Source organism: Salmo salar, chromosome 02, assembly GCF_965601325.2.
Source record: "Salmo salar chromosome 02, fSalSal1, whole genome shotgun sequence".
NCBI classification, from domain to species: Eukaryota; Metazoa; Chordata; class Actinopteri; order Salmoniformes; family Salmonidae; genus Salmo; species Salmo salar.
This window is the reverse complement of record NC_138292.1, coordinates 43,414,258-43,441,505: the sequence shown is the minus strand read 5'-3', so window position 1 is coordinate 43,441,505 and position 27,248 is coordinate 43,414,258. Positions and strand designations below refer to the sequence as shown.

General features: G+C 44.4%; 1 protein-coding gene across 2 annotated transcripts in view; it reads right to left on the bottom strand.

Annotated features, from left to right (window-relative positions):
* The window catches only part of LOC106583495 (zinc finger protein 407), a 176,074-nt gene that overhangs the window by 141,335 nt on the left and 7,491 nt on the right, over positions 1 to 27,248 (bottom strand). For both annotated transcript variants that reach the window (XM_014167742.3, XM_014167750.3), the window contains exon 3: positions 18,662 to 18,776. In XM_014167742.3, the coding sequence (XP_014023217.3) occupies positions 18,662 to 18,776 (115 nt within the window). The remainder of the gene's footprint in view (positions 1 to 18,661; positions 18,777 to 27,248) is intronic.

The following is a 27,248-nucleotide window of genomic DNA, read 5'->3' as shown; positions in this document are numbered from 1 at the left end:
ATGCAACGCAACTGCAAGCTGTTAGTGTATCTCTGCTACAGAAATGCTAAAAATACAAAAGCAGAGTAAGCCACTTCATCCTCACTGCTGGTCAATACCTGGCGGCGCCACAAGAAGAGCACTGACACCAACAAACACACAGTGACAGACCCCCCCCCCCCCCCACACACACACACACACACACACCACACACACACACACACACACACACACACACACAGAGCACGGGTAAAGGGATGCCTTCACGACCAACCAATTACCCATCAGACTCCACAGATAAAACAAAAACAAAAAACATTGTATTTTTTCCCACGGAGGTGCTCCTCGGCAGGTCTTTAACCCAACACTCTAACCCGTGTGTTAATGCTCAAAGAGACATCATGTCCATTGATCCACTGGTGCCTGTGTGTCTTTAAATGGCCTAGGGACAACAACACTGGGGTTTTTATGTTTCTGGACTGGTCGGTGCCTCTGTGGATACAAATACATGTACATGATACGGAAACTTCTATTAGCTCGCTTGCATATTAAATACGGTTAAATTAGATTTATATCTGATCAATTGATCTACAATTACTACTATTATCATCATCATCATCTTACTATAACTTTATGAAAAATGATTTACCATGTTTATCTGCCTTGAGACTCTCATACACGTTTAACAACAAACCATATTTGAGATTCAGCACAAAGTTTGGCCAAATGCACCTGCCTACAACAGAGGGATAGGATAAAGAAACCACTTCACCCTCTGGTGTTGCACATCCTGTGTGCTAATTATTGTAAAAATAACAATAATGAATAATACATTAAAGACAAGGTGGGGGAAAAAATCCCAGCCATAAAACATATGTATTTTTAATATGAAACTCCCTGAATCAATACCCTCAATTAGCAACTGCAACCAAATTGCTAGGCGAAGCGTAATTACTGTAAGGTCACTAGGTATTATTCACAGTCACTTTAGTTTACCACATTAGGACAAGACAGGACGCCAGGCTAAAAATTATAAATTCTGTCCCCCATAATCTGTTCTTTTCTGATTTAGATGGATGAAGAATAATTAACTGCTAATTATTCAGATCACTTAAGGCACTTTCTGGATCCACAAAAGCGGATGCAGCCGTGTCTGTCAACCCACTTCGTCTAGCGATCATTTATAACAATCCTACTTGACCAGGGATGAGTCTTTAAAATAAAAATAACTGCCTGATTTCCCACCAACCCTGTTCTACCTCAGAGGGTCTTGGGAAGCACACTTCCTTTAAATTCACCCATATGCAAATTTTGAGACGTGATTTGCATTTTAAAGTATTTAACTCCCCATATTTATTGGGCTCTGAGGCCTTGCTGATCATTGATTTATGTGCTTCTGGCAATCATATTTCCATATTTTGTGTGGTTTTAATGACAGTAATAATTCAAATATGCAAAAAGTTGTTCTTTGAACGATATCTTTAATTATATCCTCAAAGCATCATTCCTTTTTATTTTTTTCAAACCAGGATTGTCCTGAAAAAGGCAAAAAATAATATTAATTGCAGTGAGGTCTCAGACATTGATGGGCCAAACATATAGGCCTAGTCGGTTACCATATGTGCATGAAGACAACTTCTCATGTTTGCCAGTCTAGAAACCCAGAAACAGACCGGGTAGAGGACGAGGGATGGTCTGCCGCAGAAGGACCCGTGCGACCGTGTCCCGAAACCCCTTGATTAATGCTGACATTCTTTCACGAACAAATCCAATCTCAGATTCCTGAAATTCATCTCTCTGCTCAAAAAACAAGAACACCTTCCCCTCTGTTTTTACCGGTAAATATACAACTTTCTCCGTCACGTCTGCTTATTAGAGTTCTCATGGTTGCTGTGTGCTCTTATAAAAAGCCATCATGGTCCAGATTAGTAAAAGTTTTGGCCCATCAGCGTCATGAAGCAGCCGTTAAACGTGTCCAACGCCCCCGCCCTTTGTCACCCCTTTACGCGGTGGAAACCTTTTACAATCATTTCTCACTCATGTACAAACGCGGGTGACTAATATATTAGATGAGTCGCGTTCGGTTGCAAAGGGGGGTATATTTTATTATTTTCAGTTTGGAGGCTGCATACTGTGTCAGTCGACATAGAAATAAATGAAGAGATCATTTATCGAAAGACTGCAATCGCCTACTATACATTGCAGATTTATGAGGTGTCAGATATTTCAGCAAACAGGCTATCAATAGAATTAACAACATATCATATTGCTCCTCTCCTCTGCATTAATTAAAGGATATTGAATAAATATACATCTCCAAATGATACAGTATATAGATGATACATTTTGAACATATCAGTATTGGCTGGCATTTTCAATATGCATCTATAGCGATTCCTTTAAAATAAAACAAAAAATATATGGCATCTTTCTGGATGTCCATATCACATCGTTCTCGTAGTCAAGATGTCCTGTGTATATACACATATTTACATTCATTATGTACATCTAGTTATGTATTTATACCCCTAAGACAAAACATGACAAAACAGCCTTATTTGTTAACGTGTTAAACCAATTACAATAATTTGACATTTAATACTGCCAGCATAAATATTACTATGTTATTAAAATGCATGGGTAAACAAATTAACATAAACTGCACCACCACTATTATGAATTATTATTATTATCATCATCATTAGTAGTATTAGTATAATCTACCCACAATATGTGTGCCATTCAGCACCATTTGACCCTGTGTTATACATAGGGCATTTGTGTTTTAACTGGTGAGGACCGCAGTGGCTGAGTTTAAAACAAGCCCAACACATTAACACACAGCCCCTTAGAGGGTACACTTCACCCTAATGTTTAACTATCACTGCTGAGCCTTGCACTGAGTGCACGCAACATATGTTTCAACCCCCTCTGCCCCTGAGAATGCTGGCCTACCACTCTCTCCCGCTCTCCATGCTCACACTTACCAATGTTTCAAAATCATGCATGTCTTCATCACAGTAAAAAAATAACAAAACTAAATGGCAATAACAAAACTAAATGGCAAAACAATTATGGATAAAATACCCTAGCTAAGGTATTAAGGTGTAATTTCAGTTGTGATACAGATGCAAGCCAACATGCATGCCCACATACAAACACACACACACACACACACACACACACACACACACACACACACACACACACACACACACACACACACACACACACACACACACACACACACACACACACACACACACACAACAAACACACACACACAAACACACACATACAACAAGAGAGAAAGGAGTAGCCAGCCAAACCTGGTTAACAAGGATGGTAAGGAATAAACAATTTACAAAGCATAATAAAAAATCCCCAGCATGTCTCAGACAGTGATGCCATACAGGAAAACAAACAATATCAACCATCTAAAACATGACATCCCCCCCCCCCCACGGTCAACGTGGTATTTCTCAGCAAAAGTTTTTAAAACATCTAAAGAGAAGAAATCTGTTAGAGGCTGTGAAAACTGTTCATGTATTGCACAATGCACCCACTGTGAATCCCACTGAATCAGACTGTAAACTATTCTCTTCTCCTCTCCTGGAAAGGTTATCACATTGTATCTTACTTCTTTTACCTGGTCCTGTTCACTCTGAACATGCACTGATTTGAATAAGCACTGCACCAGCAGCTCGCTTATCTGATCACAGACCTGTGTGCAAACACAGCAGTATCAAGTGCATCTCTCTCTACTGCATCTGGGATCTGTTGCCCTGATAACAGAATCGGAGCATAAATCAGAAACAGGCTGGAAATGCAAAGTGACCAAGAAACTAAGAAAAGGATGCAATGCCTCTCTCTGAAAATGATTCACTTCACTTTCTTCCACTGATTTGTTCATCGCATTCAACAACAACAAAAAATGTGTTACATTTATAATTTAGATCACAAGCATTTAGACAGGACTTGTTAGATTTTATTAAGGGAGAGATGAATATAAAATCCTCATTAATTAAATGTGTTCACACATAAAATGGATGTATTTTAAGGTGCGACAATGAGCCACATATAGTGGCATATGTAATCCATGGTATCTGTTTTTTTTAAATCTTGGATTGAGATTTTTTTTCCCCCTGGCTACGGTCATGGTCAAATGAGTCCCTAACGATGAGCAGGTTTTGAGTTGAACACCGGCAGTGTTTGGCTTCCCTGTATTATAGGGCACTGATCAGGTTAAGGAGGCAACAGTCAGTGAGGTAGGCCTGAATGGTAACAATACGACCTCAGAAAAATTATCCCCAGGAGGGTTACACACACACACACACACACACACACACACACACACACACACACACAACTGACCAATGCTCATTTCCCCACTCCTTGTAGTTGGCTAACCTGCTCTCTTCATTAGGGTGCCCCTGTGGGGACTTATCACTGTGTAGTCTTTGTCCTTGCTGTAATTGCCCTCTCGGTATGTCGCCTCCCACCACCCCCCCACCACCCACCCAACGTCAGCCCCCTCGTGACAGCCCGCCGCGGCGCTCTAGTGGGGGGACTCTCCTGAGACCTGCTGATCGGCCCCTGAGGTCCGCCAGTGTAGAGGAGCGTGTCCTAGTTTAAAGCAGTACCAGGAGAGACACCCAGACTGAGACAGATACCACTGCCTGCGCCCAGCCTCTCTCCCGCTCTCTCCACCTACACTCACTTCTGTTTCTGTGGATCGGAAAAGTCCAGGGATTGAGTCCATGAAAAATGTACCATATTGAAACTAGGCCCCCTGTTAAGTATTAATGCGTGTTTTTTAATGCATTTATTTATATCAATTTGCATTTCATTATCTTGGTTGATGTTTTTTTTGCTGAATTCAATTGTGTATGAAAGCATACTGATATTTTCATGTGGGCGTGATATAAAATGGTATCGTAATTTTGGTGAAAAATAAAATATATATAAATACATTTGCACGTAAACCATTCAACTGTACACTTCTACTAATTGTACTGCTAAATTGTACAGCTATTTTACTTCACTTGAATGCTAAAATGTAACAAATATAGATCGCTATTTTAGTATTCATAAAATGAAGCAAAACCAAGCCGATACACATAGGCTACTTCTTGAACTGTTAGAGGATACATCACATGTATACCTTAAAACCTACACGTATGACACATTATGCATTTAGCACAACTCAGACATAACATTAGAGGCTCTCTTGACGTTCTAAAAAGTAAAATGGCGCCATCTACTGTCCATTACAGACTACATACAACTCATCGACAGTTTTCTCTCTCCTACTGACTCCCAAGAAAAGGATATTTGAGAACATAAAACTCTCAAAGAAATGTTTTTGTACATGCTGTCTTTTATCGTCGGTGAAAATAAATATTGGGGGCTGGTGAAATGAGGGAGTTTGGCCACGTGGAACTTCATTTGGAATGTAAACGTATGAGACAAATAGTTATCAGTGCTCCACTGTAACACTGACCTATGTTAGTTGACTGAATAAACTGAATTAATAAATAAATAGTTCTTCACAGAGAGCGTGATCCCCCCTCGTCGCCAACCCCGTGCTGCTGCGTTCCAGGTCTGGTAATCGATGTGGCAGCGTTTTCACGGACGGCTGCAGGGTTCAGCCCGTAGCCCGCTTGGTAAGGGTTAACGCGGCAGGGAATGAGGAAGACAGTATAGCAGACTCTCGCTGTGGCGGAACTCTGGCAGAACGCGCCACCTCCCACTGACCCGTGTCTGCCTCTCCCTTAGGAGAAGCCAACCAGGTCCGACACTTGTGGATGTCCGAGGGGGAACGTGCGTCTCGGCCACTGTCGCTGACCAGCACCCTCACAGTCTTGACACTTCCCCATGTCCCAAATTTAGCCCCCTCGCCCCTTGTGAGGAGCCGGAGGGCAATCTGGTGGCAGTTGTGATGATGGGGAGATTTTAGAGGGAGCTGTAGACAGAGCCTGTTGTAACCTCTCAGTGACCAGGGTCCTCCAACCCGCTAAACTCCCACATCAGCCTTCAGGCTAGAGGGGATAAAGCCAGACAACAGGCAGGCAAGCGCATGTATAGGACTAGATGATGCCTTTACCACAAAACACACAGGCACATAGGAAAACAATGTGTGTGAGATATTAGTGATGTGCATAGAGTACACACATCACGCACACAAGCATACAAGCACAGACACATAGGCTATACAAATACACACACAGTAGAAAAAAAACAGACATTGCACTGCTGCATCCACATCCACAAGCCTTGGAGGAGTTTTCCTGGTCTTAGGTCTTCTGAGGGACCTGGATTGAGGGGGCTGTAGCTATAGCTCACAGAGGATCCCAGTCAAGGACACAAACAACATCACTCACCCACCATTACTTCCTCGTATTTAAAAGACGGAGGCTGTGAGGCTACCTGGGGGGCCATATATACCCGTCCAGGGAGCCGAGGCTGGCAGGGAGGCCCGGTGATTTCAGGCTCCGAGGGTGTGTTGAGAGAGCTAAAGGAGAGCTGGGAGGTGGAAGTGACGGAGGGCATTCTATGTCAGGCACGGCGTTGCCAGGTTTTATGGCAGAATATTTTTGCTGTCAGAGATGGATAAGGAATCGCCATAAGGAGCGGGGCAGGGATACTAGCCTCGAGGGCCACGGTGTCTACTGATCGTGTTTACGATTGACTTTCAATCATTTATTGTAGGTACAGTAGAAATACAATAAATCTAAGACTTTAATGAATCAATTAAGCGGACAATAGAAAGCACCGGGCTAAGATGGTCGTGTAGTCTACCAGCTCTCACAGTCACAGGTCAGAATTAGACGTTAATTCCTTTTTCTCAAACATCAGTCTCAAAGTTGTTCCAAACGTCGAATTTCTAAGTGTTTACGGTTAAGTTCAGGCATTAACTCTGAATGGTTAAGGTTAGGCATTAACTCTGAATGGTTAAGGTTTGGGATAGGCTTAAAACAAAAATATATTTAAAAAAACTTTCCAATACTGGATTTGAACTTGCACCCTTTGGAATCAGAGGCAGATGCTTATGCCCACCCACAACTGAAACCTACTGAAGGTAACAGCTGCCCCTAGTGGCCAGTTTCCAAGTCCTATCTCAACGTCCTCAGACATTGATAGACGTCCAATCCTGACTTGTTTCACAGGTGACCTGGCTGGTGTAGTAAATGTATCTCTGATTGGTTGTTTGAGCTGGCGTGTAATCTCATTTCTAATATCGATCCCATTTATCATTATCGAATATTAACGGCTTTTTCAAAGAAAATGGTGGATATTGCCAAACAAAACTGAGGATCGGCTGGATTTCTTGAATGTAAAATATGACCTAAAGCACGTGTCAAACTCATTCCACGGAGGGCCAAGCCTCTGCGGGTTTTCGCTCCTCCCTTGTACTTGATTGATGATTTACGGTCACCGATTAGTTAGGAACTCCCCTCACCTGGTTGTCTAGGTCTTAATTGAAAGGGAACATTTTTTAAACGCAGACACTCGGCCCTCCGTGGAATGAGTTTGACACTCCTGACCTAAATAATTCCTGAAAACGCTCATGTTAAAGAGAACTAGGGCCTAATGTGGTCTACTGGACTGTCTGACCAACTAACTAGGCTAAGTCCTGATTCACACACTCACCTAAGCAATACCAGCCGAATCCTAACTTGAGAATAGCACACATAACTCTTGACTTCATGCAAGGTCCTCAAGTTAGGACACAAAACCTGGGCAAAGACGTCAGTTCAACATCTAGTTCTGATTTACATTTGATGAAGTTGTCAATAAAGTGAATTCAATGTGAAATCGATATACATTTGAACCATGTCATTGGATTTAAGTTGAAAAATTCCCAAAATGTATTTTTTGTTGTTGAAATGATGTGAAAACAACGATGCAACCAGTTTGTACCCAGTGGGGACTATTAGATGGCTAGTCAACAAAGCACCAGACCGGCTCACGATAACGACAGACTCACCGAACGTCGGTCTCTCCTCACAGACAACAAACTGACATTATGATTCCTGACAAGACAGTTCACCTTCCCCCAGTCAAATAAAAACACTGCAAGTGTACTTTCTGTGAGGGAGGATGAGTCGATTTAGTAAAACGGAGGTCCGTTCCCGAGTGTGACAGACGCGGGGCCAGAGTGTGTGTGACAGAGTGAGAGGGGATCAGACTCTGTCCCATCCTAACCAGGACTACTCTCAGACACAAAGCGCTCCACACACACACACGCGTCCCATCCACTCCTCTCTCCTGTCAGGATAGGGCCATCACAGAGCAGGTACATCAGCTCAATTATGATGACGGCAATGAGTGATTGCATTTAGTCTCTCACCCATTTTAATAAGTCTGGGCCATCACAGAGGGAGGGAGAGATGGAGGGAGAGAAGGAGAGAGAGAAAAGGAGAGAGAATGATGAAAGTCCAGGGAGAATAAGAGCACCTCCTCCCAGCTGCCCACTGCACTGAGGCTAGGAAACACTGTCACCACCGATAAATCCACGATAATCGAGAATTTCAATGAGCAATTCTCTACGGCTGGCCATGCCTTCCTCCTGGCTACCCCAACCCCGGCCAACAGCTCCGCACCCCCTGCAGCTACTTGCCCAAGCCTCCCTAGCTTCTCCTTCACCCAAATCCAGATAGCAGATGTTCTGAAAGAGCTGCAAAACCTGGACCCCGTACAAATCAGCGGGGCTAGACAATCTGGATCCTCTCTTTCTAAAATTATCCGCCGCCATTGTTGCAACCCCTATTACTAGTCTGTTCAACCTCTCTTTCATATCGTCCGAGATCCCTAAAGATTGGAAAGCTGTCCCGGTCATCCCTCTCTTTTAAGGGGGTGACACTCTAGACCCAAACTGTTACAGACCTATATCCATCCTGACCTGCCTTTCTAAAGACTTCGAAAGCAAAGTTAACAAACAGATCACTGACCATTTCGAATCCCACCCTATCTTCTCCACTGTGCAATCCGGTTTCCGAGCTGGTCACGGGTGCACCTCAGCCACGCTCAAGGTACTAAAAGCCATCATAACCACCATCGATAAAAGACAGTACTGTGCAGCCGTCGTCATCGACCTGGCCAAGGCTTTCGACTCTGTCAATCACCGCATTCTCATTGGCAGACTCAATTGCCTTGGTTTCTCAAATGACTGCCTCGCCTGGTTAACCAACTACTTCTCAGACAGAGTTCAGTGTGTCAACTCGGAGGGCCTGTTGTCCGGACCTCTGGCAGTCTCTGTGGGGGTACCACAGGGTTCAATTCTCGAGCTGACTCTTTTCTCTGTATTTATCAATGATGTCCCTCTTGCTGCGGGTGATTCCTTGATCCACCTCTACGCAGACGACACCATTCTGTATACATCTGGTCCTTCTTTGGACACTGTGTTAACAAACCTCCAAACAAACTTCAATGCCATACAACACTCCTTCCGTGGCCTCCAACTGCTCTTAAACGTTAGTAAAACGAAATGCATGCTCTTCAACCAATAGCTGCCCGCACCCGCCCACCCGACTAGCATCACTACTCTGGACGGTTCTGATTTAGAATACGTGGACAACTACAAATACCTAGGTGTCTGGCTAGACTGTAAACTCTCCTTCCAGACTCATATTAAGCATCTCCAATCCAAGATTAAATCTAGAATCGGCTTCCTATTTCGCAACAAAGCCTCCTTCACTCACACTGCCAAACATACCCTCGTAAAACTGACTATCCTACCGATCCTCGACTTCGGCGATGTCATTTACAAAATAGCCTCCAACACTCTACTCAGCAAACTGTATGCAGTCTATCACAGTGCCATCCGTGTTGTCACCAAAGCCCCATGTACCACCCACCACTGCGACCTGTATGCTCTCGTCAGCTGGCCCTTGCTACATATTCATCACCAGACCCACTGGCTCCAGGTCATCTATAAGTCTTTGCTAGGTAAAGCTCCGCCTTATCTCAGTTCACTGGTCACCATAACACCCACCCGTAGCACTCGCTCCTCTAGGTATATCTCACTGGTCATCCCCAAAGCCAACACCTCCTTTGCCCGCCTTTCATTACAGTTCTCTGCTGCCAATGACTGGGAATGAATTGCAAAAATCGCTGAAGTTGGAGACATATCTCCCTCACTAACTTTAAGCATCAGCTATCTGAGCAGTTTACCGATCGCTGCAGCTGTACATAGCCCATCCAACTACCTACCTCATCCCCATATTGTTTTTATTTACTTTTATGCTCTTTTGCACAACAGTATTTCTACTTGCACATCATCATCTGCACATCTATCACTCCAGTGTTCATTTGCTAAATTGTAGTTACTTCGCTACTATGGCCAATTTATTGCCTTACCTTCTTACTCCATTTGCACACACTGTATATAGATTTTTCTATTGTGTTATTGTACTTTTGTTTATCCCATGTGTAACTCTGTGTTGGTTTTTGTTGCACTGCTTTGCTTTTTGTTGCACTGCCAGGCCGCAGTTGTGAATGAGAACTTGTTCTCAACTGGCCTACCTGGTTAAATAAAGGTGAAATAAATTGTAAAAATAATTTTAAAAAGAGAGCGCGAGAGGGAGAGAGAAGGTAAAGACATAGGGAGACAGTGAGAAGGAGAGAGAGAGAGATAGGGAGGAGAGGAAGAGACAGGCAATGGATGGGTGGCTCATCTCTAGCCAGCTAACAGCATCCCAGATGTCTCCTGGATGGTATCAAACATCTCCACAGTGAACTCGCCATGAAATAATCTATACCTACAGGAAGTCAATTAAAAAGTGTCAGGGGAGATTAAAAGCAGCATGACAAGCTTTTCACTGGGCCACTGGTTCACCTGGTGGCACCATGGTGTGTGTGTGGGTATATATGTGTGCGTGCGCATGGTGGGGGGACCAACCGCTCTCCGGCATCACTGAACCCCCTTTTAAAAGCCCCCTCATGCATATTTAAAAGGCCCTCAGCAGCCAGCAGCTACGACACAAGTTTGCAAACCAGCGTAATGTGCCTGCTTGTACTGAGAGGGGGGCTCGCTCCGGATATCAATTAACTCAAACGCTGTCACTCTGATTGCCCTCTCAATGGAGGGACATCCCATTCCCCTCTACACTTCAACTCAGCTTTGTGTCAACCCACACAGTGCCGTCCATCTCTCACACTTCCGCTCATCCTCCCCTCCTCTCTCTCTCTCCTACCGACTCTCACTCCCTCTATCTTTATCAACCCATCTCCTTCTTGCCCTCTTTCCCCTCACTCCCACCGCCCTCATTCTCCCCCCCCAATCCCTCTCTGTCTCTCCGTCTCTCAAGCAGCAGTAACTGAATGCACAAATTACTCTCCCCTCCACCTTTAACTCCCACTAAATCTTTCCCCTTTTCCACTTTGCTGAGCCGGGATATTTTATTCCTCCATCAAATATGCATCCCATTAATTAAGTTAAATTACTCCTGACTGCCAAATATCCCCTGCCCCAATGGGTGTCAACATAGAAATGCATGAATGTGAACCTGCAATGACACGGCCGCACACTTAAACATGAGTTACAGCCTTCCTCAGCTTCCATCCGCGGGCATATTACCAGACACTTCAGGAGTGCTGGAATTAAGCACTGTTCTCTCCTTCCCCTGCCGGCTTTTAATAAGTGCACAATGGATGACACACGCACTTTTGACAAAGAGAGGGACTGATATTTTAATTATACACTTTTTTCTCTCTCCGTTCTCTCTCCCTCTCTCTCGCTCGCTCTCTCTCTCTCCCTCCCTCCTCCTCATCTTTTAATTGCTGTTGTTAATCACTCATTAACTTCTCCCCCCCGTTGGTGTGCAACTCCAACATCTACCTACGACAGGATTAGCTCAATGGAATCAACTGCTTGGCTTTTATCTCTCGAACAAGGGATTTCTTCCTTTTTAAACTAGGAGATTTGATTCTGAGCCACAGCAGAGATGTTTGTTCTTCCTTTGCATTAACTGCATTTAAAATCTTTGATGGAGTTGCAATTAAACACGCCTTCGTTCAACTTACAGACATCCCCATAATGCCTAAGGGCATGTGTTATTGTGTGCCATTTGCTATCCCCTGATACCAACACACAAAGAGAGCAATGCACGGGTGATATCTATCTTACATTCTCTCTCTCTCTCTCTCACCCCAGACATCGCCATAGGAGGTGTTTTGTTGTGTATAAAACTACATCGAGACATCAGGTCCACTCGTCTCTCCTGGTGAGATGGAGGTCCCTGTGTGTCGTGATTAGGAGTGACGTGTGCCAGACAGGCACCACGCGGGGGGGGGGGGGGGGGGGGGGGGGGGATGACGACATACTCACAAGGGCATTGAGCCTTTGGGAACTAGCCAAGTCTCCCTTTCACTCAGAGTGAAGGCCAGAAGAGAACGACAATCATGAATTGTCTGGATATTTAAAGGATATCTTGAACTGACTTTTCCAAAATGTCTAAGTGAACCAATAAAGCATGGCATTTCAGAGGGGAGCATTTTGTGCTTACCGTACAACAAGGCTGCGATCAGACAAACCCCTTCCATAAATCTCTATCATAATCATAACCCATTAGAGATTTCTACGCAAGTGTTCATTGTACAACACGGTACAGTGTAGCAAGGCCAATTGACTCCAACAGGCCCATCCAAACTCAGCAACTGACAATGTAGCCTCTTTTGCTGATGTGATGACCAAGCCAGCCCTCCAGAGTGTATGTGCTGAGTTAGCTGCTTTAGCTAAAACACTGATCCTGCCATTTATCGCGTCTGGCTTTGTTTGTTTGTTTTTGTTTGATTAAAGGGGAATGTTTTGATTTTAAAGCCACTCAGCCCACATTTCGAGGCCACTAAAGAGCAAGCAGGACCTCGACCGTTAAGTGTCTGAGGATTTTACTAAGAGGTAGGCCTAATAGGATGGATAAGCTCAGAAAGAGAGGGTACGTTTGCTGGATACAAAAGAGATGCTCAGTTGGGCCCATTCAGCCAATACCAAAACATACTCACAAATATGAGTCTGACACAACGCTTTACACCTAAAGTTGTCACAAAGTGTAATTTGAAGTATACATCTAGTATTGGAAAAGATGCTCATTAAATTATTGAATATTTCCTCAATAACTGCATGCCTTATACCAGCATATAGGTCAGTGGAATATACTGTAGAATCTAACGCAAACTGACTGTGAAATATTTACAAACTGTGTTGCATATTGTATACGACTATTAAAGATACTGCCCAGTCGTGGCTTTAGTGTGTGTGTGTGTGTGTGTGTGTGTGTGTGTGTGTGTGTGTGTGTGTGTGTGTGTGTTTGTGTTCCTTTCTGCGAAAACATTAATTTTACAAACATCAGCCCAAGGCTACTAAACACATCCAATCTATTAGGGCATGCTTTATCATGTTATGGAGGGCTAACGGGCTGTAAAGCTGTCCCGGTCATAAAGAGCGATCGCGGCGCACACAGTGAAGTCAGAAACAGAACCCCGAGCTCGCCGAGCAGACGGACCCCTCCTCGTTATCATCCAAACAGCTCTGTCACATATTTAACCTTTCTAGACCAGCCTTTCTGCATTCTTTTCCAAATGACCTTTAGCGCTACTTATTTCATTTCCGGATAATGCCGCACTAAATAAAGTTAAGCGAATCAAAGCAAAATGTGTTTGTTTTGGTCGATAAGGATCGTGCACGCTAACTGACGTGATAGGGAAGATGGGTAGCAAAACAGTAAACAGTGATACTTCTTTTAATGTGGATAAATGCCATGTGTGTTTCTGATGGGAGGGAAGGAATTATGTCTCATATAAAAAAAGGACAACATGACCTAAAAAAGCACACAAAAAATCCTGAGTTTGGTATAGGCGAGGAGAAATGTCTATTCAATCAAGATACAAGCTCATTTAGAACTTTTTCAGAGCGGTTGCAAATGAATTATGCAAACATACCGCAACTCGTGGTTTCTGGCTTGTTGGGAGTAAATATTCAATGTTTACATCTGTTGTGTGATAATTAATTCAGTATTTTTGCATACCATTTCGCTCCGCGTGCACATGGGTGGGTGATCCTTTTCGTTCACATGAACCTATATAATTTACTAAGGCAATGAGCTTTCAAATGTCGTCTCTTCACATAAGTACAGAGCTATAGCCTGGGTGTTGTACTTTCAGACACAATTCAAAGCCTTAATAGTGAGAGAGACTGCTTCACACCAGAGTGGAAATCCGATGAAGTCGCTAATGCACATGATGATTAAGTGTAACTCAAATACCGACTGTGTTGTTCACCGACCTGACAGGCCGTAATTTCCTGTATTATATTCACCGGTTTTAATTGCACGCCACCAACACCCCTCTGACACGTTATGAAGCGATGATGTACAATTATTTTGGGGGGCGGCGGAGAGATCAGGGGGGAGTGACATTGTAACCCTCCTCATCGGGATCCCAACCATTAACACCGAAAAATAGTCAGAGTTAAAACCAGATTCTGTTTGAGGATTAAAGAGTATCACGTCAGGGAGGAAGAGGGGTGGGAGTGGTGGTGCGGGGGGGGGACACACACAATGGAGGGGCTGAGTTAAGTGACGGCTTTCTCTGGATAAGCAAAGCGCTAAGATGCTCCTCTCCTGTCAAGGCCCGGACTCGCGCGCGCACACACACACACACACACACACACACACACACACACACACACACACACACACACACACACACACACACGCCTGGGCATTAAGACATATTACAGAGGATGAGCTGGGGAAGGGAGGGGAAGGCGGATCTGAACTGATGGGGCTATTCTGGGACCAGCAGAAGACACACTCACAGACGGGGAGACACAAAAGCCTGACACGAGCCAACCCTATCCTGTTCCATTCAAATCACATGACACCAACATGAAACGATGACTAAATATACTCACTCCAGACTCGGCTACTAAGTCAACAGAGGGAGAGGGGGGAAAAAGACCTCTCAGATACCGAAAAGACGAACAACTTTTTTGGAGCGATGAAGAGAGAAAGCGTTAAAGTTTAAACTAGAGCTAGTTGACAGATAGTTCCAACTACAGTGGCCGTCTGGCCGATATGATATCATAGAACCAGGTCCAATGGGAGGACCATCCAGGATGTTGTTAATACTTCCAACGACTTGGCCCCCAGATATTAAACCAATGCTTCACAGCGTTTAGACTCCTGATGCATAATTTAACACCTACAAACAGCACTGGCCAGCCACGGCATCTTTGGGGAGGGTGAGGCGAGAGCGGTGGGGCAATGGGGGGGAAGCGGTACGGGTAAGGGATGCTGAAATGCTGAAACCTGGGTCTTTTGGGAGGAGAGAACATGATGGAGGAGAGGAAGGGAGTGCTCATTAAATGGCCTAGGCCCACTGTGGACCGACACACACCACACACAGAGAAAAGACAAGAAACAGCCTTGTGTTTTAAAGGCTTTTTTTCCAATTAAATACAGTATGAGGAATCTTGCCGTACTGTATGTGCTAGGGAGGCAATTTGTGTTTTTCTGCTGTTTTGCAGGTTATGTTTTTATGGCCAGCTTCGGGCTACATCAATCAGTTAGGAGATGTCATTGCTGCAAGATTCAGTATTTTAATTCTTAAAAGTCTAAGCCAGTGTGGGGGGGGGGGGGGGGCCTTTAGGTATCAAAAAATATATGTAATTATTTTTTTTTAAATATTGAATTTGGTCTTTACTACTACAGCCCATAGAAATGCATTGAATAACACTTTCATAAATGGCAAGTTGCAGCGGTCTAAGGCACTGTATCAGAGTGTTTGAGGCGTCACTACGGACCCGAGTTCGATCCCGGGCTGTGTCTCAGCCGGCCGTGACCGGGAGGCCCATGAGGCAGCGCACAATTGGCCCAACATCGTCCGGGTTAGTGGAAGGTTTGGCCGGCCGGGATGTCCTTGTACCATCGTGCTCTAGCGACTCCTTATGGCGGGCTAGGCGCAGTGCACGCTGACTTGGTCGCCAGTTGTACAGTGTTTCCTCCGACACATTGTTGCGGCTGGCATCCGGGTTAAGCGAGCAGTGTGTCAAGAAGCAGTGTCGTGTTTCGGGGGACGCATGACTCTTGACCTTCGCCTCTCCCGAGTCCGTACGGGAGTTGCAGCGATGGGACAAGACTAACTACCAATTGGATATCACAAAATTGGGGAGAAAGGGGGGTACAAAATAAATACAATTTTAAAAAGCTTGCTGTAAAAAGCAGAGGATATCAGCTAAGAGACGTGTCACTCTGAAGGACAAGAAAGACACAACGAAAGAGAGAGGAACCGAAACAGAAAAAAGACAGAGTAACTGTTAGCTAAAAGAAGGGAGAGAGAGAGAGAGAGAGAGAGTGTAAAGGCATGGTGTACACACAACACAGCCTACCTATACTGAACAGCCCTCTCACAGCCTTCTCACATTTGATTGGCAGCTGGGTCAGAGGTGCCTATCTGTCCTGGCCTTGATTTGCATTTGTTAATTAAATGCCACAACAATATGATCTTTAACTATGAACAACTTCCCAGAGTCCTCTGCGGAGACGAGCAGCCCTCCGCGGCTCTCGGCTCAGCTAAAGTGAGGTGGACAGTAGAGGGGCACCACATCCATTTGGGGGCGTCTCAATCGTTAGCGCACAGTGTCAAAAGCGGGTAATATTCGCAGCCACAGAGTTCACCGGGCGGGAGCACCAATCGATGGCGCAGGGAGAAAGACCACACACGTGTTTAGATTGAGTTAAACAACGCTGCTGCTCCTCCTCAACATTCTAACGAGAGCAGGATGAGCTCGCTCTGTGACAGCAATGGGAAATGAATGAACAGACTACTGGTTAACGTTACATTGGCTTGTCTCGCAAAGCAGGGAAGTCATGTAAAACCATAGAAATAGAATTACTGATAAATGTTCCAGTCAAATTGCCATGGTCTGAGGGGCTTTGTACGTTCCAGTAATTGTATCTCTGTGTGTAAAACCCCCCCATTTTGCTAAACGTATGAATTTCAATTTTGTAGTGCCAGAAACGTCGGTCGAGTGAACTTAAACGAACGCTTCAGCTATTGTAATCAAGATGATAAATCGTAATAACGAGAAACGATTTCATTAGATAAAGAGGGTTTTGTTTTCGCAAAATATCACCTCACCCAGTGTGTGTAACAGAATGCCTAATGGCAAGCCTACATTGTAATCTCACTTTCTAGGTCAGCCCAAACCCCAAAAAGGGAAATTGCATTAACTGAGACATGAACAACCATTAGCAACAGCTCTGCATTCAGACTAACCACCAATACGTAGGCCTATATTATCTCGTCTGAATACTTTAGGAAGAGAGAGTGTGGTTACTTTGGCCTTAATGAGGGTGTTTCTGGTCTGTTCTTTGTTTGCTGCTCTTTAGTCAAGAGGAAAGTTGCCCCAGTGATCAGTCAGTAGCGTACGCGCGCGCGCGCACACACACACACACACACACACACACACACACACACACACACACACACACACACACACACACACACACACACACACACACACACACACACACACACACACACACACACACACACACACACACACACACACACACACACACACACACACACACACACACACACACACACACACACACACAGGGCCGATTTGTCACCAGTGTCTGGCTCAGGCAGGAGATAGCTCCTCCATCCGCATGATTTGTGAAACCAGAAGCTGTATTTAGTACACTCATTTACAGGCAGTCAGGCACATTGGAGAACTGCGTTCTCTCTCTCTCTCTGTGTCTGTGTGTGTGTGTGTGTGTGTGTGTGTGTGTGTGTGTGTGTGTGTGTGTGTGTGTGTGTGTGTGTGTGTGTGTCCATATTCTCTTGGTCAAAGCCCAAACACATTCATAGCACTTGGGGATAAGGCTTTAGCTGGAGGGCTTGTGAAACATGAGCCTTTTTCCCTCATTAGAGGTAGCTGTGTTTAACAAAATCTGTTTGCCTTTCTGTAAAACGTTTGTGAACGGCGGCGACAAATAAACAACGTTCATTCCACTCGACCGTGGCAGAAAGAAAAAAAACATAGCAACCGAACTAAACGGAACACGTTGAAACAAACCGTTTACACCGAAGCGTCGAGGGAGACGGAATAACTACACGTCTTCGTCTATGTATCGCATAGCCGCAGAGAACGTGGTACAAGCCGAGGATCCTGCTATTTAGTCCATTTCCAAGTGACACAGAAACACTCCTACGTGTCCATTTGAACACAGTAAGATGGTAGAAAGATCAAGCATAGGAACGAAACTGAACTGAACTGAACTTGGCCTAAATGCAGTGCTTCTGCGGCCGTAGGAAAGAGATGCAGAAGCATTTTACGTTGAGTTTATGGGCTTAGCCCTAAGCTGTTGCGCTATAATGTTGACTATGGTGAGATATGACAGATTATATTGAAACATCTCACAATAAGAGAAGAAATAATGGTTTGCCGAGCAAGAGGATCTTTTTCTTGTGATCCAATCTAAATGGCAAAAAATGTTTTAAAAACCCAATAAGACCGTGGCAACGTAAAAGGAAAACAAGCGTTTCTTTCTTAAGTTCAGATAGTACCTTGCCGTTTCGGACCTTTTTTCTTCCGTTTGGAACTTAACGAACACAACCCGGGCATCCCCAGTTAAAAAGGCAGTGACTAGTCTCTGACTGTGGTACTCACCCACAGATGTGGCACTTGTACTCTCTCATGCCCAGATGTCTCTTCACGTGGTTCCTGGCGTCACCCAGCTGGGCGGTGGCAAAGCTGCAGATTTTGCACTTGAACGGCTTCGATCCTGCAGAACAATAAACGAAGTCAATTTATCCTACTTTATGTATTGGAAAAAATACATAAATGATTATAAAACAGTATAATAAAGATAAAGGAGTGGTTGTAGACAGAGATGAGCTATAACGCCAGGGGGGGACATTCTTTAATAACATTCAAACAGAAAGATCTTTGCACAATTGCAGAGATGGTGACACTGTGAATGACGACGTGGTGAATTCTTGTTGTTAGTCAGGTTGTTGAAATCTGGAATATTGTTAACAGCTACTGTAATACTTTACTGCCCAAGATTGACTGTAAAACAACCAGACGGCCTGAGTCCAAGACATACATTAAAACTATGAAATAAGATGGTTGAGAGAATGCCAAAAAGTGTGCAAAGCTGTCATCAAGGCAAAGGGTGGCTACTTTGAAGAATCTAAAATCTAAAACATTTTTTGGGTTACTACATGATTCCATATGTGCTATTTCATAGTTTTTATGTTTTCACTATTATTCCACAATGTAGAAAATAGTAAAAAATAAAGAAAAACCCTTGAATGAGTAGGTGTGTCCAAACTTTTGACTAATACTGTATAAAAAACATAAGCTCCTACAGTGAGAAAATATATTTTTTTTTTTCACCTTTATTTAACCAGGTAGGCTAGTTGAGAACAAGTTCTCATTTGCAACTGCGACCTGGCCAAGATAAAGCAAAGCAGTTCGACACATACAACAACACAGAGTTACACATGGAATAAACAAAACATACAGTCAATAATACAGTAGAAGAAAAGAAAACAAAAAGTCTATATACAGTGAGTGCAAATTAGGTAAGTTAAGGCAACAAATAGGCCATGGTGGCAAAGTAATTACAATATAGCAATTACACACTGGAATGGTAGATGTGCAGAAGATGAATGTGCAAGTAGAGATACTGGGGTGCAAAGGAGCAAGATAAATATATAAATACAGTATGGGGATGAGGTAGGTAGATAGATGGGTTGTTTACAGATGGGCTATGTACAGGTGCAGTGATCTGTGAGCTGCTCTGACAGCTGGTGCTTAAAGCTAGTGAGGGAGATATGAGTCTCCAGCTTTAGTGATTTTTGCAGTTTGTTCCAGTCATTGGCAGCAGAGAACTGGAAGGAAAGACGACCAAAGGAGGAATTGGCTTTGGGGGTGACCAGTGAGATATACCTGCTGGAGCGTGTGCTACGAGTGGGTGCTGCTATGGTGACCAGTGAGCTGAGATAAGGCGGGGCTTTACCTAGCAGAGACTTGTAGATAACCTGTAGCCAGTGGGTTTGGCGATGAGTATGAAGCGAGGGCCAACCAACGAGAGCGTACAGGTCGCAATGGTGGGTAGTGTATGGGGCTTTGGTGACAAAACGGATGGCACTGTGATAGACTGCATCCAGTTTGTTGAGTAGAGTGTTGGAGGCTATTTTATAGATGACATCACCGAAGTCGAGGATCAGTAGGATGGTCAGTTTTATGAGGGTATGTTTGGCAGCATGAGTGAAGGATGCTTTGTTGCGATATAGGAAGCCGATTCTAGATTTAATTTTGGATTGGAGATGCTTAATGTGAGTCTGAAAGGAGAGTTTACAGTCTAACCAAACACCCAGGTATTTGTAGTTGTCCACGTATTCTAAGTCAGAGCCGTTCAGAGTAGTGATGCTGGACAGGCGAGCAGGTGCGGGCAGTGATCGATTGAATAGCATGCATTTAGTTTTACTTGAGTTTAAGAGCAGTTGGAGGCCACGGAAGGAGAGTTGTATGGCATTGAAGCTTGTCTGGAGGTTAGTTAACACAGTGTCCAAAGAGGGGCCAGAAGTATACAGAATGGTGTCGTCTGCGTAGAGGTGGATCAGAAAATCACCAGCAGCAAGAGCAACATCATTGATGTATACAAAGAAGAGAGTCGGCCCGAGAATTGAACTTTGTGGCACACCCATAGAGACTGCCAGAGGTCCGGACAACAGGCCCTACGATTTGACACACTGAACTCTATCAAAGAAGTAGTTGGTAAACCAGGCGAGGCGATCATTTGAGAAACCAAGGCTGTCGAGTCTGCCAATAAGAATGTGGTGATTGACAGAGTCGAAAGCATTGGCCAGGTCGATGAATACGGCTGCACAGTAATGTCTCTTATTGATGGCGATTATGATGTCATTTAGGATGTTGAGCATGGCTGAGGTGCACCCATGACCAGCTCTGAAACTAGATTGCATAGCGGAGAAGGTACGGTGGGATTCGAAATGGTCGGTAATCTGTTTGTTAACTTGGCTTTTGAAGACCTTAGAAAGACAGGGTAGGATAGATATAGGTCTGTAGCAGTTTGGGTCTAGAGTGTCACCCCCTTTGAAGAGGGGGATGACTGTGGCAGCTTTCCAATCTTTGGGAAGCTCAGACGATACGAAAGACAGATTGAACAGGTTAGTAATAGGGGTTGCAACAATTTCGGCAGATAATTTTCGAAAGAGAGGGTCCAGATTGTCTAGCCCGGCTGATTTGTATGGGTCCAGATTTTGCAGCTCTTTCAGAACATCAGCTATCTGGATTTGGGTGAAGGTGAAATGGTGGGGGCATTGGCGGGTTGCTGTGGAGGGTGCCGGGCAGTTGACCGGGGTAGGGGTAGCCAGGTGGAAAGCGTGGCCAGCCGTAGAGAAATGCTTATTGAAATTCTCAATTATAGTGGATTTATCGGTGGTAACATTGTTTCCTAGCCTCAGAGCAGTGGGCAGCTGTGAGGAGGTGCTCTTATTCTCCATGAACTTTACAGTGTCCCAGAACTTTTTTGAGTTAGTACTACAGGATGCAAATTTCTGTTTGAAAAAGCTAGCCTTAGCTTTTCTAACTACCAGTGTATATTTGTTCCTAACTTCCCTGAAAAGTTGCATATCACGGGGGCTATTTGATGCTAATGCAGAACGCCACAGGATGTTTTTGTGCTGGTCAAGGGCAGACAGGTCTGGAGTGAACCAAGGACTATATCTATTCCTAGTTCTATTTTTTTGAGTGGGGCATGCTTATTTAAGATGGTGAGGAAGGCACTTTTAAAGAATAGCCAGGCATCATCTACTGACGGGATGAGGTCAATGTCATTCCAGGATACCCCGGCCAGGTCGATTAGAAAGGCCTGCTCGCAGAAGTGTTTTAGGGAGCGTTTGACAGTGATGAGGGGTGGTCGTTTGGTCACAGACCCATTACGGATGCAGGTAATGAGGCAGTGATCGCTGAGATCTTGATTGAAAACAGCAGAGGTGTATTTGGAGGGCGAGTTAGTTAGGATGACATCTATGAGGGTGCCCGTGTTTATGGATTTGGGGTTAAACCTGGTAGGTTCATTGATAATTTGTGTGAGATTGAGGGCATCTAGCTTAGATTGTAGGATGGCCGGGGTGTTAAGCATGTCCCAGTTTAGGTCACAGAGTAGCACGAGCTCAGAAGATAGATGGGGGGGCAATCGATTCACATATGGTATCGAGGGCACAGCTGGGGGCTGAGGGAGGTCTATAGCAAGCGGCAACAGTGAGAGACTTGTTTCTGGAAAGGTGAATTTTTGAAGTAGAAGCTCAAATTGTTTGGGTACAGACTTGAATAGTAATACAGAACTCTGCAGGCTATCTTTGCTGTAGATTGCAACTCCGACCCCTTTGGCAGTTCTATCTTGGCGGAAAATGTTATAGTTAGCGATGGAGATTTCAGGGTTTTTGGTGGTTTTCCTAAGCCAGGATTCAGACATGGCTAAGACATCCAGGTTGGCAGAGTGTGCTAAAACTGTGAGTAAAACAAACTTAGGGAGTAGGCTTCTAATGTTAACATGCATGAAACCAAGGCTTTTATGGTTACAGAAGTCAACAAATGAGAGCCCCTGGGGAGTGGGAGTGGAGCTAGGCACTGCAGGACCTGGATTAACCTCCACATCACCAGAGGAACAGAGGAGAAGTAGGATAAGGGTAAGGCTAAAGGCTATACCAACTGGCCGTCTAGCACGTTCGGAACAGAGAGTAAAAGGAGCAGGTTTCTGGGCACGATAGCATAGATTCAAGGCATAGTGTACAGACAAAGGTAAGGTAGGATGTGAGTACATTGGAGGTAAACCTAGGCATTGAGTAATGATGAGAGAGATATAGTCTCTAGATACGTTTAAACCAGGTGATGTCATCGCATATGTAGGAGGTGGAACAACATGGTTGGTTAAGGCATATTGAGCAGGGCTAGAGGCTCTACAGTGAAATAAGACAGTAATCACTAACCAGGACAGTAATGGACGAGGCATACTGATATTAGAGAGAGGCATGAGTAGCCAAGTGAACATATGGGTTCAGTGAGTGGTTGGGCTGACTGGGGACACGGCGATTCAGACAGTTAGCAGGCCGATGCTACAAGCTAACAGTTAATAGGCCGGGGCTAAACAAGCTAGCAGTTAGCAGACCGGGGCAAGCAAGCTAGCAGTTAGCAGACCGGTGCTAGCAAGTTAGCCTTTGGGGGACGTCGCGATGGGGGTAAGTCTGTTTTTGCCTCTTCGTGCGGTGACGTCGATAGACCAGTCGTGGAATTAGTAGGGTTCCAAGTAGCTCTAGGTAGCTAGTAGGCCGCGGTTAGCAGAATGGGCCTTCAGCGGACGTCGCGCCTGAGGGGCCTGTTGGAATCCTCGGGCAGATTATGTCGGTATTCCAGTCGTAGAGGATCGGCGGGGTTCCGTGCCCCGTACCGGCAGTAGAAGGGGTCTGGATATTGTAGCCCAGGAGTGGGCTTCGGTGGTAGCACAGGAGCCCTGGCCGGTTTAGCTTCAGGCTAATTGGTGCTTGCTTCGGGATGGAAATGCTAGCCAGGAGTAGTCACCCGGGATTGCGGTTAGCTAGTTGCGAAGATCCAGATGAAAATGTTCAGAGTTTGCGGTAGGAATCCGGGGATATGGGGAAAAAAATGAATAATAATAATAATAATAATAATAATAATAATAATAGGTCCATTATGCTCTGGTTTGAGTCACGTTGTTCGAACTGGCAAGAGCTTTCCGAGCTAAAGGTTAGCTGATGACCGCTAGCAATAGTTTGCTGACTGATAGCTGGTAGGTAGTTAGATGGCTAGCTTCAGTTGAGGGATTCCAGATCCGAAGTAAATAGAAATACTTTAGAAAAAAATAACAGATCCACGCCACATTGGGTGAGGCGAGTTGCAGGAGAGTATTTAGAAGTTGAGGTTTAGGAAAATATGTTAAAAAGATATGAGATTAAAAAAATGTAAAAAGATATATACAAGGGACACGACAGGACAAAGACGTCTGACTGCTACGCCATCTTGGATTATGGACTTTTCTCTCCTTCAATCTCCTCTCTATCTTTTTCCGTCACTCTCTCCATATCTCTCTTACCTACTCTTCCTTCTTTTGCTTCTGGATGCATAAATTGGATACCAAAGGTCAGGCAGAATACGTAAATCAATTTTGTGTGCACTCACTACCACGTTCCATCATTAAAAGCGCTAATCACTCTGCCTGGCTTTGCAGGGAGGTTTCCTTCTAATCATTGTCATTAATAAATGGGGAGGGTGGGGTGGCGCTGGCATTTGAGAGAGGGGCACAGTCTCTGCCCGCCATTTGTCATTTAAGAGCAGCAGAGCGAGAGAGGGGGCTGCTATGGATCGTCAGCGCCCATGATGGCTAGAAGGGACACCACACCCTAGGCTAATAGAACACACTGACTGGGGAAGGCCTATTCAATCAAACAAGCGCTGCAGCATGCCGCGAATAGTACTGTAGCATTGTAAATATGCCCCAAAATAACAATCCAATGCTGTTTCAGTTTGACTAGTGATAACATTTATGCATAAGTCAATTCATGATTGCAACAACAGTGCTATTTTTCCTAAATGAATTGAACCCCAGCCATTGTTATTTCTTTGTGTAGATACAATATACACAAGATGTGTATGCAACTACAAGTAAGGGCCATTCATGTGGATGGTGCCGCACAGACTAGTGCCAGGTCCCATGCAGACAGACTAGGGCCAGGTCCCATGCAGACAGACTAGGGCCAGGTCCCATGCAGACAGAATAGGGCCAGGTCCCATGCAGACAGACTAGAGCAGCAGTTCTCCAGTATGACAAACCAATCTGACTGGGAACCTCCTATAAAATAATCGCTATGCATTTTTTTTTTTTTTTTTTACAATCCGCTCTCTCAGTGAATATCCCAAGACGCATTGCAATATTTATTTCAGGGGGAGCCGCTGATTTGATTAAGCACTTTGTGTAGATTACTAATTCGTTCATACACGGTTCACTTGCCGCGAGCTGGAAGTACGACACGTTGAATTTTAAGCTTGTAACGAAGATTGAAAGGCAAGCGCGTGCTAACAAGGCCTGCAAACAGACGAGGGAGGGGCGTTAACACATGAGCGCCGGTGAATCGGGCCTCTTCATTTAGCCTCGACACACACACCCCTATGATGCGCACCCAAAACAAACATACAAATACACACACAGACACGCGCCCAAGCCGAGGTGAAGCAAGAGACAGGCGCAGAGGGAGAGGATCTGGCCAGATGGCTGTGTGAGTATGGCAGGAGGAGAGAGATGTAGTATTCCTCCCTTCCCACATCTCATCATATTAATACACCACCACTCCACTTAAACAGCCTCCATGAAACTGAAATTGACCATCAATGCAGTGTCATGTTAAATTAATATTGCCAACCACAATGTGGCTCCCTCACATCCCAGATAAGATGGGTAATGACTAATTCATTTCCTTGAGAACCCTCCCGCAATGTTTAACCCTCTCTCACTCTATCCACCCTCATCCTCACCTCTTCCATATCTAAAGCCTTACTTGTTAGCCTTATTTTCAGAATGTTAAAGGGATACTTCAGGATTTTGGCAATGCTAGCAGATAGCCATAGACTTCCAGTCATTGCGTTAACGCTAGTTAGCATTAGCTTGCACAACTACCTCTAACTTCCTTCATACTGGACACTGAGACATAAACATGGTATCCACGAGTTCATCAGACTCTGGGGAAGTAGATAAAGGGCATCGTTGCCAAAATCCAGAAATACCGCTTTGAAAACGGCAAACCCCGCTTTAAAACATATTTAAAGGGACATCTTATTTTTCCAGTGTTGAATATTCAATGAAATATCGTGGGAACATAATATCCATATGTGTCTACCACCCCAGGATAAACTTTTTTATGTGTGTGTGTGTATGTGTGTGGTGATTATGTGTGTGTGTGTGTGTGTGTGTGTGTGTGTGTGTGGTGATTATGTGTGTGTGTGTGTGTGTGGGGGGGGGGGGTGATTATGTGTGTGTGCCCATTACTTCAACCCACCACAGGCCTCAGATGGTCAGACAGCTCTCTCAAGTGAAAAAGTGACCAATTTAGCTCAAAATGCAAATCCAGTTGCATCCTCATTGGCAAAATGGAAGTCTTTTTTTTCAGGGGACAAATTGACAAATATGCGTGCAGCCTCCCACCATCTCCTGATTTCACTGATTAATCAAGTAAATAAAATCTTGGTTTAATTAAAACGATCTGGACGTGCTCCCAGTCCAAACACTGGCGGACCCCACAGTCCTGCTCCACAGCACTGGAAGAAGTGTACACGATAAATGACCACATACAAATAGAGAATAACTCAATGTTATGAGGGAACTTAGCAATAATAATAACTAGCATAAGCTGTCAAAATGCTAAGAAATAGGTGCATTCTACAAATAGGCAACAAAAAAAAATGTGCAAACTCATAAATAAAAGAGATAATTCAATTGAAAAAGCCACCTAAAAAAATAACAACAATCCTCGATCGAGACCTCCAAATGTGCCCTTGACTTTGATTAAAGTGTCACCGTTTTCATTTGCTTAAGTAACACTTTACCTCAGCTGGACCCAGGGTAATGGCGTTGTTCACATGGCAACATGAAATGCTGTAGTAGGCTCATAAACGGATATTACAGATTCAACAAATACCACACAAAGGATACATCAAAATGTTGATCATTGGGCCTCATAATCCTTCTCTTATTCACGTTGTCTGTCCTTTGAGACTACTCGACTGTACAACAAACAGAATTTCAATTCAGTCTTACTGTACAGTATGTCTCCCCATACCACGTAACCACAAAGTGTGGTTTTGTTGAGCCATAGAGACATAAGGGGAATGCCAAAGTAAAGACAGTTAGTTGCTCTGCTCGTATGCTTTTATTTTGCGGAATCAATCAATAGTAGGACGTACCCCAGCAAAACAAACCATTTGCCAACCTGAACCAGTTTGCAATGGTGAGACCACGGTGACTCTTCCCCTATATTAGAAGTTGAGAGGTCATCACAAACAGAAGTAGGCCTAATCATGTCGTCTCAGTGATGGGTGAGGGCACACACTAAGAGAATGCAGCAGCAGCCTGAGTATGTGAGTATTCTGACCCACATGACCAGGCTACCATAGTGCGTCGTGGCAGCACTCTCATTGACTTTGCTACTGGCAACCT